At 40.7% G+C, this 16959-nt stretch overlaps 1 protein-coding gene across 2 annotated transcripts; it reads left to right on the forward strand.

Annotated features, from left to right (window-relative positions):
* Positions 1-2189: 2189 nt before the first annotated feature.
* calml4b (calmodulin-like 4b) lies at positions 2190-15061 on the forward strand. 2 transcript variants are annotated; one of them, XM_021565556.2, is made up of 5 exons: positions 2211-2579; positions 2703-2733; positions 11822-11962; positions 12120-12308; positions 14554-15061. In XM_021565556.2, the coding sequence occupies exons 1-5, from the start codon at positions 2577-2579 to the stop codon at positions 14649-14651; spliced, it is 462 nt and encodes a 153-aa protein (XP_021421231.1). In that variant the 5' UTR covers positions 2211-2576; the 3' UTR covers positions 14652-15061. The 2 variants fall into 2 exon arrangements, with proteins under 2 accessions (XP_021421237.1, XP_021421231.1); XM_021565562.2 differs by lacking the exon at positions 11822-11962 and having other exon boundaries at positions 2190-2579.
* Positions 15062-16959: the final 1898 nt, after the last annotated feature.

The following is a 16959-nucleotide window of genomic DNA, read 5'->3' on the forward strand; positions in this document are numbered from 1 at the left end:
TTGAAGATGCTAAATAAAAAATGTTGTGAAACAAGCAAGAAATAAGACAAAAAAACTGAAAACTTGAGCGTGCATAACTATTCACCCCCCCCCCCCCCCCCCCCCCCCCCCCCCCAAAGTTAATACTTTGTAGAGCCACTTTTTGCAGCAATTACAGCTGCAAGTCTCTTGGGTATGTCTCTATAAGCTTGGCACATCTAGCCACTGGGATTTTTGCCCATTATTCAAGGCAAAACTGCTCCAGCTCCTTCAAGTTGGATGGGTTCCACAATCTTTAAGCAATATTTAAGTCATACCACAGATTCTTAAATGGATTGAGATCTGAGCTTTGACTAGGCCATTCCACGATATTTAAATGTTTCCCCTTAAACCACTCGAGTGATGCTTTAGCAGTATGCTTATTGTCATTGTCCTGCTGGAAGGTGAACCTCTGTCCCAGTCTCAAATCTCTGGAAGACTGAAACAGGATTCCCTCAAGAATTTCCCTGTATTAAGTGCCATCCATCATTCCTTAAATTCTGACCAGTCCCTGCCAATGAAAAACATCCCCTCAGCATGATGCTGCCACCACCATGCTTCACTGTGGGGATTAGAGGTGTTGGGTTTGCACCAGACATAGTGTTTTCCTTGATGACCCAAAATCTCGATTTTAGTCTCATCTGACCAGAGTACCTTCTTCCATATGTTTGGAGAGTCTCCCACATGCCTTTTGGCGAACACCAAACATGTTTGCTTATTTTTTTCTGGACACTCTTCCGTTAAGCCCAGCTCTGTGGAGTGTACGACCAAAAGTAGTCCTATGGACAGATACTCCAATCTTCGCTGTGGAGCTTATTTTTGGTCCCTTCGCTGCCTCTCTGATTAATGCCCTCCTTGCCCGGTATGTGAGTTTTGGTGGGCGGCCCTCTCTTGGCAGATTTGTTGTGGTGCCATATTCTTTCCATTTTGAAATAATGGTGCTCCGTGGGATGTTCAAAGTTTCTGATATTTTTGTATAACCCAACCCTGATCTGTACCTCTCTACAACTTTGTCTCTGACCTGTTTGGAGAGCTCCTTGGTCATCATAGTGCCGCTTGCTTGGTGGTGCCGCTTGCTTGGTGGTGTTGCAGACTCTGGGGCCTTTCAGAACAGGTGTATATATACACTGAGATCATGTGACAGATCATGTGACACTTAGATTGCAAACGGGTGGACTTTATTTAACTAATTATGTGACTTCTGAAGGTAATTGTCTGCACCAGATATTATTTAGGGGCTTCATAGCAAAAGGGGTGAATACATATGCACGCACGACTTTCTTTTTTTTCTTTTTTTCATTTCACTTCACCAGTTTGGACTATTTTGTATATGTTCATTACATGAAATCCAAATAAAAATCAATTTAAATAACAGGTTGCAATGCAACAAAATAGGGAAAAAGCCAAAGGGGGAACACATTTATATATTTATATATATATATATATATATATCTTGGTATATTTTTTTACATTTTATTTTCAATTATTATTATCATTATTGTGTTTTGTGGATGAGGGGTGGGGGGAGGTTGATGGGGATAGTGGAGGTGCTGGGGGGTTCCTATTTAGGGCGAAGGGACCTATTGGGGAGGAGATTCTTCGTGGAGGCACATTCAGTCATAGTTTTGTTTATTATAATATTATACATTTATTTATATTTTACTTTTCAAAAAATTATTATAACAGTTTACTGTAATTATGGATATATGCAAGAAAATGGCCTTGCCAACCCCCCCCCCCCCCCCCCCCCCCCCCCCCCCCCCCCCCCCTTCTAATTTCCTTAATTTTGTACTTAGAGTCAAATACTTTCTGTGGCACACACACTACTTTCTGTGGTCAACATGAGCTACCAAAACGATTCTGAAGTGTGCCAGGCATTACAATCCCAAAATAGAGGGAGGGAGAGAATTTTGGCAGGCAATAAAATGGCCTTGTCGAGTTATGGATGAAACTGACGCATTTTCAGCCTGAATGCAGGATGTTTTATTTACGAGCCGGTCCACGGCGGACACCAGTGGATTTCCGGCTGTGCACATAGAAGTCGGACGTAAAATGAAAAACGATGTAAAACGAATAGCCTAATACTGCCATCTTGCTGCTGTTTGGGCTACTATTATTACTGATTTATAAACAATCTATAGTCCATAAACTACTTATGAATCCGTTGTCTTTGTAACCAAACAATATAAACGGTAAAAGTTTAAAACTATATAAAAACGTGATGCTATTCTGCATCCATAGCTTCTTCCAGTTACGAATTTGAGAGTAACGTTAGTAGGCTGGGCTACATTTATCCAGCCCTACAGCAAACCAAGTGGTGGGTCTTTCGGCGAATACATAAATTAAGGATTGTGCCTTTATTGTGACAGACCGTTTCATGGTGATCGGAGATAAATAACATAGTAACCTATAATTTGGTGTGGGGTCTAGTTCACCATGTGCTCATGGCAACACTGTATCAATAATGCAAACTTCAAAATAAAGGTTACTCACGCAGGTTTAACAAGCGGACCTGACACGTCGAGTGTGTCTAGGAGCACTGACTGAGCGTAACCACGATGGTAAGCAAGTTATTCCAGTGAAATCGTTGTTATGTACAATAGTTGGCACATAGTTAGATGTAGCATCCACTATAAATACTTAGTTGAATATAAAAGTGACGTGCTTATCTTGTTTTGTTACAGGCAAAGTTCCTGACTCAAGACCAAATAAATGGTAAGACGCGTTAGACTGTGTGCACATATTGCGCACGCTATGTTGAATTTGATAAAGGTGATCATTTTAGGCGAGTACGGCACAAGGCAGGATTGTTTATCACATGTCAAAATAATCGTGGGTATTCGTTTAATTTAATTCCTCGTATGCACAACCTGTTTATTAATCGTTTTGTTTTGCGTTACTGTCTGAGAATGTCCACTATCTTGATGATTGCAGTTTGGATAGTCTCTGATCTATACTCAAGAAATTGGCGAATAAAATGAAAACTACTACAAGTTCACAGAGCCTACATTCCAGGACTACTTCTTATTGCTGGATGTTGATATGAACAGACTTTTATTCCACGAAATTTTCCGTGTGCCTGCCACAACACAATGCACCCCATTTGTGTCAACGTTCCTGTTGAGAAGACACACACAATGCATCACTTATATCACCAGTCTTTTGATAGTTTCTTCTGTTGTTGGCAAATGTAGATCATAAAACTGCTCAACAATATTTTGAATAGGATATTACAGACTGTGGAAGACTAGTTTATGTATACCAATATATAGCCTACTAATATACAACACTATGTCAGATTGGTGCTATCATGAATCATATATGCACCTAGCCCAAGATGAACTCTTAAGGTTCCTAATGTTATCTTTAGGTCCAAGGACATGTTATTTTCAGAGGTAGACTGACTCTGGCACACAAAACAGCCAAATACTCCAACTAAATGTGAATTGATACTTGTTTGCAATACGGTTCTAGAAACATCTCACATTAAAATAATTTCACAAATGCAAAATATACACTTAGTGTTTTAACCAGCTTCATCACAGTTGCAGCCAACAGTATTTTTCAGTGACACGTTTCTGGCGGCCTACTTCCGTTACACACAGGTGTTCCAAGCATGCTAGATAGCTAGTTAGCACAGGTGGTCCCTCTGTCTTCCATAAACATGCCCTGTAACATGAATTTATGGCCGTGTGGGAACATTAACCCTAACCTTATTTATAAAGGTGTGTATCAATTTCACTTTATAAAAAAAATAAATAATGTTTTGCTGATATGAAAGATCAGATCCTTATGCTTCCAAAACCATACCGCAAGCGATTCGTGTTAATGTTCAGACCCAGGCTTGGGGCTCTTAACAAAACTCCCCTGTACAGAAGACGCCTTCATCCATGTATAATGTATAATGTAATGGAACTGAGAGTCATGATCAAGGGCTAGTATACAGTGCACCATGAAACCCATATATATTTCTATGGCCCTTCTCTTTGCCTTTCAGTAGGCAGCCTGTGCTCTCCTCTGTGTGATTGAAGCAGATCCTGACGGCTGTAATCCCTCATCAAAGATTAATGAGCGGTGACTGCAGATACTGCCTCGATTAAGACTGACCTGTATCTCCCATTGAAGAGTATAATGCTCTAGTTCAGTTTAAGCCAGCAGATCCAATTTGCTTGCTTACAACTGCGCTAAGGTTGGACAGGCTTCCTGTGTAGATTAAGACAAACTATGGCTCGGAATACGTACCTCATTCCAGGGATGAGAACTGCGTTGTACTCTGAATTGTCCCATTATCACAACTGTTACACAGAGACGATTGAACAACTGTTATCTGCTAGCTAGCATGATCATTTTCTCAGTGTAACAGTTTGGATAATGGGACAATTCGGAGTACAACACATTTCTCATACCTGGGTTGAGGTCCGTTTTTCGAGCCTTGTCTCACGCTGGCTTCGTGGTGTCTTAATCTACACAGGAAGCTTGGGGATCTGTTGGCTAGTTCAGTCTGAGATGAATGGGCCTTATTCTTAACACAGTGAGTTTAACAGCATGCCTTGCCCTTAACTGCACGCACAACAAACATCAACAACATGCATGATAGTCAATTTCTCTTTAACCCTCAACCATGAAAGACAACTTCCCTTCCAGTCTTTTTAAGAAGCATTTGTGTGTTGGAAATGCCTAACCACTTGTGTAATCTATTTGCATACACTTCAAACAGACATACATACCCCACCAGACACGCCACTATGGGTTTCATCACGGTACCCAAACCAAAAACAGATTTAACTTTTTTTTTAAACCCAGATAAACATATTCTATCTTTCTAAATATTTAATTTATCTGTACATAAGAATATGAATCTGTACAGTGACCTCCAAAAGTATTGGGACAGTGACATATTTGTTGTTGTTTTGGCTCGCATTTGAAATGTACAATGACTATGGGTTTGGACTGTCAAGTGCAATTTGAGGGTATTTTCATCCGTATAGGTTGAACCGTTTCCAAATTACAGCACTTTTTGTACATAGTCCCTTCATTTTAGGTGACCAAAAGTATTGGGACAAACTCACTTATATGTGAGTTAAAGTAGTAAAAAGTTAAGTATTTGATCCCTTATTCAAAGCACTGTCACGATCGTTAGAAGGAGTGGACCAAGATGCAGCCTGGTATGTTTCCATCCTTTATTTTTGGAATAGAACACTTTAAAGAACAAAAGAACAAAACGAACAAACGAAACGTGACGCTAATCTAATGATCATAGACTATGATACATAGACAAGATCTCACAAAGGACAATAGGAAAATTGCTATCTAAATATGATCCCGAATCAGAGACAATAAACAGCTGCCTCTGATTGGGAGCCATACTAGGCCAACATAGAAATATAATTCACCTAGATGACCCACCCTTAAATCACACCCAACCTAACCAACATAGAGAATACAAGTTCTCTATGGTCAGGGCGTGACAAGCACCGCAATAACTACACCAAGCCTGTGACTTTACACATTTGTTTGATGCATTTGCTGTTTGTTTTGGTCGCGTTTCAGATGATTTTGTGCCCAATAGAAATTAATGGTAAATAATGTATTGTGTCATTTTGGAGTCACTTTTATTGTAAATAAGAATAGAATATGTTTCTAAAGAACTAAACAATAGTTCTTATAGCCTTTAGCCGTACCCTTATCCTACTGCTCCTCTGTTCCTCTGGTGATGTAGAGGTTTATCCAGGCCCTGCAACACCTAGCTCCACTCCCATTCTCTAGGCTCTCTCATTTGTTGACTTCTGTAACCGTAAAAGCCTTGGTTTCCGTTTCATGCAAGTTAACATTAGAAGCCGCTTCCCACTGTTTTATTCACTGCTTTAGCACACTCTGCCAACCCGGATGTCCTAGCCATGTCTGAATCCTGGCTTTAAGAAGGCCACCAAAAATCCAGAAATTTCCATCCCTAACAATAACATTTTCTGACAAGATAGAACTGCCAAAGGGGGCAGAGTTGCAATCTACTGCATAGTTCTGTCATACTATCCAGGTCTGTGCCCAAACAATTCGAGCTTCTACTTTCCAGAACAAGTCTCTCACCGTTGCCGCAAGCTATCGACCACCTTCAGCCCCCAGCTGTGCCCTGGACACCATATATGAATTGATTGCCTCCCACCTATCTTCAGAATTCGCACTGTTAGGTGACCTAAACTGGGACATGCTTAACACCCCGGCCGTCCTACAATCTAAGCTAGATGCCCTCAATCTCACACAAAATGATCAATGAACCTGCCAGGTACAACCCCAAATCCTTAAACACCGGCACCCTCATAGATGTCATCCTGACCAACCTGCCCTCCAAATACACCTCTGCTGTTTTCAACCACGATCTCAGTGATCACTGCCTCATTGCCTGTGTCCGTAATGGGTCTGCAGTCAAACGACCACCTCTCATCACTGTCAAACGCTCCCTAAAACACTTCAGCGAGCAAGCCTTTCTTATCGACCTGGCCCGGGTATCCCGGAAGGATATTGACCTCATTCCATCAGTAGAGGATGCCTGGTTATTCTTTAAAAGTGCCTTCCTCACCATCTTAAATAAGCATGCCCCATTCAAAAAATGTAGGACCAGGAACAGATATAGCCCTTGGTTCACTCCAGACCTGACTGCCCTTGACCAGCACAAAAACATCCTGCGATATGCAACTTTCCATGGAAGTTAGTAACCAATATACACAGGCAGTTAGGAAATCAAAGGATAGCTTTTTCAAACAGAAATTTGCATCCTGTAGCACAAACTCCAAAACGTTCTGGGACACTGTAAAGCCAATGGAGAATAAGAGCACCTCCTCCCAGCTGCCCACTGCACTAAGGCTAGGAAACACTGTCACCCCCGATAAATCCATGAAAATTGAGAATTTCAATAAGCATTTTTCTACGTCTGGCCATGCTTTCCACCTGGCTACCCCTACCCCGGTCAACAGCCCTGCACCCCCCACATTAACTTGCTCAAGCCTCCCCATTTCTCCTTCACCCAAATCCAGACAGCTGATGTTCTGAAAGAGCTGCAAAATCTGGACCCCAACAAATCAGCTGGGCTAGACAATCAGGACCCTCTCTTTCTAAAATTATCCGCCACAATTGTTGCAACCCCTATGCAACATCTCTTTCTTATCGTCTGAGATCCCTAAAGATTGAAAAGCTGCCATGGTCATCCCCCTATTCAAAGGGGGAGACACTCTAGACCCAAACTCTTACAGACCTATAACTATCCTACCGTGCCTTTCTAAAGTCTTCAAAAGCCAAGTTAACAAACAGATCATCGACCATTTTGAATGTCACCGTACCTTCTCCGCTATGCATGTCACGTCTGCTCCCACTCTTCCCTTCTCCTGGCACTTGAGGGCGCCAGATTACCCTGCATCACGCACTCCTGCCATCCATCATGCACACCTGCCGTCCCTCGTCACTCGCATCAGCATTATTGGACTCACCTGGACTCACTTATCACATGTTCTTTTCCTCCCCTATACTTGTCTGTTCCCTTGCTCTGTTCCCTGCTGCTGCATTGTATTGTTTTTGTCTTTTGAATTTGTTTCTGACGCTGTTCCTGTCTAGTCTCTGTCCGTTATAATTAAATGTTTTACTCCCCGTACCTGCTTTGTCTCTCCAGTGTCATTCCTTGTGACAATGCAATCTGGTTTCCAAGCTGGTCATGGGTGCACCTCAGCCACGCTCAAGGTCCTAAACAATATCATAACCGCCATCGATAAAAGACAATAATGTGCAGCCGTATTCATCGACCTGGCCAAGGCTTTCAACACTGTCAATCACTACATTCTTATCGTCTGACACAATAGCCTTGGTTTCTCAAATGACTGCCTCGCCTGGTTCACCAACTACTTCTCAGACAGAGTTCAGTGTGTCAAATCGGAGGGCCTGTTGTCCGGACCTCTGGCAGTCTCTATGGGGGTGCCACATGGTTCAATTCTCGGCCCGACTCTTTTCTCTGTATACATCAATGATGTCGCTCTTGCTGCTGGTGATTCTCTGATCCACCTCTACGCAGACGACACCATTCTGTATACTTCTGGCCCTTCTTTGGACACTGTGTTAACTAACCGTCAGACGAGTTTCAATGCCATACAACTCTCCTTCCGTGGCCTCCAACTGCTCTTAAATGCAAGTAAAACTAAATTCTTGCTCTTCAACCGATCGCTGCCCGCACCTGCCAGCCCATCACTACTCTGGACGGTTCTGACTTAGAATATGTGGACAACTACAAATACCCAGGTGTCTGGTTAGAATGTAAACTCTCCTTCCAGACTCTCATTAAACATCTCCAATCCAAAATTAATCTAGAATCGGCTACCTATTTCGCAAACAAAGCATCCTTCACTCATGCTGCCAAACATACCCTAATAAAACTGACCATCCTACCGATCCTTGACTTTGGCGATGTCATTTACAAAATAGCCTCCAACACTCTACTCAGCAAATTGGATGCAGTCTATCACAGTGCCACCCGTTTTGTCACCAAAGCCCATATACTACCCACCACTGCGACCTGTATGCTCTTCGCTTCATATTCGTCACCAAACGCACCGGCTCCAGGTCATCTATAAGTCTTTGCTAGGTAAAGCCCCGCCTTATCTCAGCTCACTGGTCACCATAGCAGCACCCACCCATAGCGCGCGCTCCAGCAGATATATTTCACTGGTCACCCCCAAAGCCAATTTCTCCTTTGGCCTCCTTTCCTTCCAGTTCTCTGCTGCCAATGACTGGAACGTATTGCAAAAATCACTGAAGCTGGAGTCTCATATCTCCCCAACTAACTTTAAGCACTAGCTGTCAGAGCAGCTCACAGATTACTGCACCTATACATAGCCCATCTGCAAATAGGCTGTCCAACTACCTCATCCCCATATTATTATTTTTTTTGCTTCTTTGCACCCCAGTATCTCTACTTGCACATTCATCTTCTGCACATCTATCACTCCAGTGTTTAATTGCTAAATTGTAATTACTTCGCCACTACGGCCTATTTATTGCCTTACCTCCCTAATCTTACCTCATTTGCACACACTGTATATAGACTTTTCTATTGCATTATTGACTGTACGTTTGTTTATTCCATGTGTAACTCTGTGTTGTTGTCTGTGTCGCACTGCTTTGCTTTATCTTGGCCAGGTCGCAGTTGTAAATGAGAACTTGTTCTCAACTGGCCTACCTGGTTAAATAAAGGTGAAATATACATTTTTTTAATGAAATAAATTAAAAACTTCTACATTAATGTGGATGTTATGCTACCATGATTACGAATAATACTGAATGGATCGTGAATAATGATGAATGAGAAAGTTAGACAAATATCAAACCCCCAAGACATGGTAGATATTTGTACATCTGTAACTTTCTCACTCATCGTTATTCACGATTCATTAAGGATTATCCGTAATCATGGTAGCATCCACATTAGTGTAAAAGTATTTAGAAACCTATTCTATTCTTATTTACAATAAAAGTGACTCCAGAATAACACAATACATTATTTACCATTAATTTCTATTGGGCACAAAATCATCTGAAACACAACCAAAAAGACAATATATTATTTACCATTAATTCCTCAATATTAGAAAGGTGTTCTTAATGTCTAACTTCTATTTTTTATTTAAAATGTAATATACTATCTTATTTTGTTCTTGTCTATAACTGTTCTGTATTTACAGTGCATTTGTAAAGTATTCAGACACCTTGAATTTTTCCACATTTTGTTACATTACATCCTTATTCTAAAATGAATGAAATTATTTGTTTTCCTCATTAATCTATACACAATACCCCATAATGACAAAGTGAAAAAAGTTTTGACATTTTTGCTAATTATTAAAAATAAAACCAGAAATACCTTACTTAAAATGAGTTTTCAGACCCTTTGCTATGAGACTTGAAAATTAGCTCAGGTGCATTCTGTTTCCATTGATCTTCCTTGAAATGTATCTACAACTTGATTGGAGTCCACCTGTGGTATTTTCAATTGATTGAACATGATTTGGAAAGTGACACACCTGCCTATATAAGGCCCCAAAGTTGACTGCATTTCAGAGCAAAAACCAAGCCATGAGGTTGAAGGAATTGTTTGTAGAGCTCCGAGACAGGATTGTGTTGAGGCACAGATCTATGGAAGGCTACCAAAAAAAATCTGCAGCATTGAAGGTCCCCAAGAACACAGTGGCCTCCATCATTAAATGGAAGAAGTTTGGAACCACCAACTCTTCCTAGAGCTGTCCACCTGGCCTAACTGAGCAATCGGGGGAGAAGGGCCTTGGTCAGGGAGGTGATCAAGAACCTGAAGGGTTCCTCTGTGGAGATAGGATAACCTTTTAGAAGGACAACCATCTCTGCAGCACTCCACAAATCAGGCCTTTATGGTAGAGTGACCAGACGGAAGCCAGTCCTCAGTAAAGGGCACATTGCAGCCCACTTGGAGTTTGCCAAAAGGCAGCTAAATGACTCTCAGACCATGAGAAGGAATATTAAAATCGAATAAAATTGTATTTGTCACATACGCAGAATAAAACAGGTGTAGACCTTACCATGAAATGCTTACTTACAAGCCCTTAACCAACAGTTCAAGAAATAGAGTTAATAAAATATTTACTAAATAAACTAAAGTGAAAAAAAATCAAATGAATCAAAAAGTTACACAAGAAATGTACATAACAATAACGAGGCTATATACAAGGGGTACCGGTACCGAGTCAATGTGCGGGGGTACAGGTTAGTCAAAGTAATTTGTAAAGTCACTATGCATAGATAATAAACAGCATGTAGCAGCAGTGTAAAACCAAGGGGGGGGATCAATGTAAATAGTCTGGGTGGCCATTTGGTTAGTTGTTCAGCAGTCTTATGGCTTGGGGGTAGAAGCTGTTGAGAAGCCTTTTGGTCTTAGACCTGGCACTCCGGTACCGCTTGCCGTGCGGTAACAGAGAACAGTCTATGACTTGGTTGAATGGAGTCTTTGACAATTTTTTGGGGCCTTCTTCTGACACCGCCTAGTATATAGGTCCTGGTTGTCAGGAAGCGTGGCCCCAGTGATGTACTGGGCCGTACGCACAACCCTCTGTAGCGCCTTACGGTCAGATGCCGAGCAATTGCCATACCAGGCAGTGATGCAACCGGTCAGGATGCTCTCGATGGTGCAGCTGTAGAACTTTTTGAGGATCTAGGGACCCATATGAAATCTTTTCAGTCTCCTGAGGTGGAAAATGTGTCGTCTTGCCCTCTTCACAACTGTCTTGTTGTGTTTGGACCATGATAGTTTGTTGGTGATGTGGACACCAAGGAACTTGAAACTCTCAAACTGCTCCACTTCAGTCCCGTTGATGTTAATTGGTGTGTGTTTTCCTATAGTCCACGATCAGCTCCTTTGTCTTGCTCACATTGAGAGAGAGGTTGTTGTCCTGGCACCCCACTGTATAGGCTGTCTCATCGTTATTGGTGATCAGGCCTACCACTGTTGTCGTCAGCAATGAGCAGTAGCTAATCGTGATCTTAATAAATTAAACAAAACCTATTGAATTAGAGGGATTAGAATGCCCTTGAAACCTCTGACCATAGAAATTTGACAGGTAAACTCATGGGTACACAAAACATGTCTGACAGTCCATCTATTATGTCATAATTGACCTGTATGGGGATGTCTGTTCTATTCATTCTATTTCTATGATTTGACCTCAAGGGAATAGCCATTAGAAGCTTACATAGACATACCTAGAAGAGCTGAGGAAATGTGACAACCTCTTCTTTCTCACAGAATTCAAGGAATGCTTTTCACTCTATGACAAGAAGCACAAGGGTAAAATTGAGGCCAAGGACCTGATTATAGTCATGCGCTGCCTGGGGGTCAGCCCCACTTTCATTGAGGTGGACAGACACCTGCAAATCTCCAAGATTGGTACGCATGTCTGTCTGCCCGTCCTCCCACCTGTCTGTCTGCCCGCCTGCATGTATGTCTTTCAATGTTAAACTATCCCTTTCAATAAATCAATTTTCTAAATCAACCAATCATTTGATCGATCATTCAATCAATCACTCTCCCTCCATAAAACTAGATAAGTGTGGAGAGCTGGACTTCTCCACCTTCCTAACTATGATGCACCAGCAGATCCAGCAGGAGGACCCCAGAGCAGAGATTCTGGAGGCCATGAGGATGACAGACAAGCAGAAGAAGGGCTACATCCTGTCCTCGGAGCTCCGGGCCAAGCTCACCGGGCTGGGAGAGAAGCTCACTGATAAAGAAGGTAAGGGTCATAAAACACACATGCCACATGTATACGAGAGAGTTGTAGAGTGTATGTATGTGCATTGTGTTTGTTTGTTCAAACCACGCACATCCAGAATCAAGGGTGTGCATTATTGTACTAACTTAACAACATTTCTATGGTAGTAAATGTAATTGAATTACTTTGTTACTTTATTACACCAATACTGTATATTCTGTTTGAACACTTGAAAAACACTTGACATACTGTACCAGTCAAAAGTGTGGGCACACCTACTCATTCCAGGGTTTTTCTTTATTTGTACTATTTTTTACATTGTAGAATAATAGTGGAGACATCAAACTATGAAATGACACATGGAATCATGTAGTTACAAATCAAAATATATTTTATATTTGAGGTACTTCAAAGTAGCCACCCTTTGCCTTGACAGCTTTGCACACTCTTGGCATTCTCTCAACCAGCTTCATGAGCTAGTCACCTTGAATGCATTTCAATTAACAGGTGTGTGTAACGCTCGAAAAGTGATGGGAGTGGAGTCAGGCGGAGAGAGCAGAGGATTAGGGAAAAATGCTTTAATGTCCAACAGAATAGCGTACAACGGGTGACGCCGAACACAGGCGTAATACACTCTACCCAAGTACAAACTGGTACCTCACCGGACAGCAAAAAAACCCAACAATAATAATGAACACCTCTTGACATCACAGCAACAAGCCCGCACAAACACAGGCGGGCTAACCAAACTTAAATAACCCCAACAAGGAACAGGTGAAACCAATTAGACAAAACCAAACGAAAAGGGGAAAAAAAGGGATCGGTGGCAGCTAGTATACCGGCAACGACAACTGCCGAGCTCCACCTGAACGGGAAGGGGAGCCACCTTCGGTGATATTCGTGACAGTGTGCCTTGTTTAAAAGTTCATTTGTGGAATATATTTCCTTCTTAATGCATTTGAGCCAATCAGTTGTCTTGTGACGTGGAAGGGGTGATATACAGAAGATAGCCCTATTTGGTAAAAGACCAAGTCCATATTATGGCAAGAACAGCTCAAAGATAAATTACAGTCCATCACTACTTTAAGACATGAAGGTCAGTCGATCTGGAAAAGTAAGAACTTTTAAACTTTCTTCAAGTGCAGTCGCAAAAACCATCAAGCTCTATGATGAAACTGGCTCTCATGAGGATCGCCACAGGAAAGGAAGACCCAGAGTTACCTCTGCTGCAGCGGATAAGTTCATTAGTTACCAGCCTCAGAAATTGCAGCCCAAATAAATGCTTCACGTTGTTCAAGTAACAGACACCTCTCAGGCCTTCATGGTCGAATTGCTGCAAAGAAACCACTACTATATGACTCTAATAAGAAGAAGAGACTGGTGGAAATCTGTCCTTTGGTCTGATGAGTCCAAATTTGAGATTTTTGGTTCCAACCGCAGAGTATGTGAACGGAGGATCTCTGCATGTGTGGTTCCCACCGTAAAACATGGAGGAGGAGGTGTGATGGTGTGAGGGTGCTTTTCTGGTTACACTGTCTGTGATTTATTTAGAATTCAAGGCACACTTAACCAGCATGACTACCACAGCATTCTGCTGAGATACGCCATCCCATCTGGTTTCCTCTTAGTGGGACTATAATTTGTTTTTCAACAGGACAATGACCCAACACACCTCCAGGCTGGGTAAGGGCTATTTAACCAAGAAGGAGAGTGATGGAGTGATGCATCAGATGACCTGGCCTCCCCAATCACCCAACTTCAACCTAATTGAGATGGTTTGGGATGAGTTGGACTGCAGAGTGAAGGAAAAGCAGCCAACAAGTGCTCAGCATATGTGGGAACTCCTTCAAGACTGTTGGAAAAGCATTCCAGGTGAAGCTGGTTGAGTGAATGCCAAGAGTGTGCAAACCTGTCATCAAGACAAAGGGTGGCTACTTTGAAGAATCTAAAATATGTTTAGATTTGTTTAACACTTTTTTGATTACTACATGATTCCTTATGTGTTATTTTATAGTTTTGATGTCTTTACTATTATTCTACAATGTAGAAAATAGTACAAATGAAGACCAACCCTTGAATGAGTTGGTGTGTCCAAACTTTTGACTGGTACTTCATGTGTGGCAGAGATTGTATGACCGATGATTGTATGATTTTATGACCAGTAGTCATAAAACGTCTTAAAACATTCAAAGACCAGTGATGAAATTACTAGATTTGATGAGTTATAATTAAGTTATGTGGGCGTCATCTTCTCACTTCCCTGCAGTTGACGAGCTGCTGAAAGAGACTGGCGTGGGACCAGACGGATGTGTCCACTACGAGGAGTTTGCCAAAACAATGACCCTTCCTTCTACAAACTGCTGAGCAGCCATCCGATCATACTGTACCACAAAGGTGCACTGATTCAAAGCATCTGCATGCTGGCTGCCCACTAACAACATGTTGAGATGAGAAGTTTTTTTATTTTCTTTATTAGCTTTCTGAGGTATGTGTTTCTATAGTTATTACGGTTTCCTTATATTTCTATTATGTATCCCTTATATAGATTTGTATGTTGAAGGAAGCAATGGTGTGCCTGGTTGAAATGTCTGCACTTTAAATATATAGCTAATACTAACTGGCATTGTTATAGCTTATCACTATTACCAAGTAATCACTAAAAAGCCTACTGACATTTTCACAAAGTAATGACATTGTTCTTATTGATATAAAGAGCAACTTGATTTCTTGATAATAAATGGACAAATCATTTTGGGTCCAAACTTGCTGTAAAATTGTTTTTATGTAAATGTGAAAAAGCTTTGTAGGTTTGGATCAAACAATCTCTCATGGAGAAAATTTGTAAACCAGAGGTAGTTTACGTGGTGTGGTTCAAAAGTGGTGTGGCAAAATGAATATGTATTTTCTGGGGCCTGGAGTTTTTCCTGATCTCATGTCCTGGTCAGGTAAAACTCTGGGTCCTATTCGTAGGACCTTTTCGTCTGTGCTATGACTGTAGGGCTGTTTTCTTTCCTGTCAGGTCATGTGAATTGGAAACACTGCTGACCTAAGGTGGACCTTTCAAACTACCACAAACCTTGTTGTTATTCATTCCGAATCTGATATCAAAAGAGCCAGAGACAACAACGTCAATAGACAACATACCCTGTAGTTTAGTAACTATTATAGCAGGGCTGAGCGTTATGCTTACAATGTCTTTAAATATTATAATATCTATACACACACACATTAACTCTTAATAAGTACCTTTTCCCTTAAAAATTTTTTTGCCTGATATTACACCCAAATCTAACTGCCTATAGCTCAGGCCCTGAAGCAAGGATATGCATATTCTTGGTACCATTTGAAAGGACACACTTTGAAGTTTGTGTAAATGTGAAAGGAATGTAGGAGAATATAACACAATAGATCTGGTAAAAGATAATACAAAGAAAAAAAACAACCGTTCTTTTTTACATTTTTTGTACCATCATCTTTGAAATGCAAGAGAAAGGCCATAAAGCATTTTTCCAGACCAGCTGCAATTTAGATTTTGGCCACTAGATGGCAGCAGTATATGTGCAAAGTTTAGACTGATCCAATAAACCATTGTATCTCTGTTCAAAATGTTGTATCATGACTGCCCAAATATGCCTAATTTGTTTATTAATAACTTTATGTTAAAAATTGTGCACTCTCCTCAAACAATAGCATGGTATTCTTTCACTGTAATAGCTACTGTAAATTGGACAGTGCAGTTAGCTTAAATTCTTGTTAATCTTTCTGCCAATATCAGATGTCTATGTCCTAACATTTTCTTGTTACTTACAACCTCATGCTAATCACATTAGCCTGCGTTAGTTCAACTGTCCCGTGGACGGTACACCGATCAAGAAGTTAAGCAGTGGACTTTTAATTTTTTTTAAAAAGACAGGTTTCATTGTAGAAAACAATTTTAATTTTGTCACAACCGATTATTTGTTCATCTGACTGCAGTGCTCTTCTGAAATTAATTCTGTGAGCTTTATGTAAGGCAGGGTTACATTTGAAACCTACAGACGTAGAACCATTTCAAAAGTGCTTTTTGAAAGAAATTGATTTTATGAATCATAAAAAGTATGGAAAATGCTGTAAGTATGAAATCAAAAACTAGCAACTATAATTGAAAGATGGTGATCTTTCAATAATTACACTTTTGATGTCATATACAGATAAAAAAGATAAATATTTGACAATATCAGAATTTCTCACACATATATGGTTGTTCGTTGCAAGGGTTCATTTAACACTATACACCAGATTTCATGAACTAGATTCAGCTGCGGGACGATTGTTTCTTGAGCAGATGATCGGGGGTCCGGAACATAATTACAAATAATTTATAGACAGCAAATTGACCTCAAGAAGCCAAAATCAATATAATGTGAATCATTTCAAACTGCTTACATTTGTATACGATCACATTTTTCTCTTTATTATGCGTGGGAATATTTGGGAATACATTTCTTAAATTAAAACTACTTGGAGCTGATTTTTTGGGTTTTAGTCTATTATGTCCAGCAAATAACAACAACAAAAAAAATGCTAAGAAAACTTGGGTGTCAAAATAAAATGTGTCAGAGTGCCACCAATTAGGGAACCCTGCTTTACACAGTAGACTTTGTTACACTTTTTTTTATTTAACCTTTTATTT

Source organism: Oncorhynchus mykiss, chromosome 2 (genome assembly GCF_013265735.2).
Source record: "Oncorhynchus mykiss isolate Arlee chromosome 2, USDA_OmykA_1.1, whole genome shotgun sequence".
In the NCBI taxonomy this organism is placed as follows: domain Eukaryota; kingdom Metazoa; phylum Chordata; class Actinopteri; order Salmoniformes; family Salmonidae; genus Oncorhynchus; species Oncorhynchus mykiss.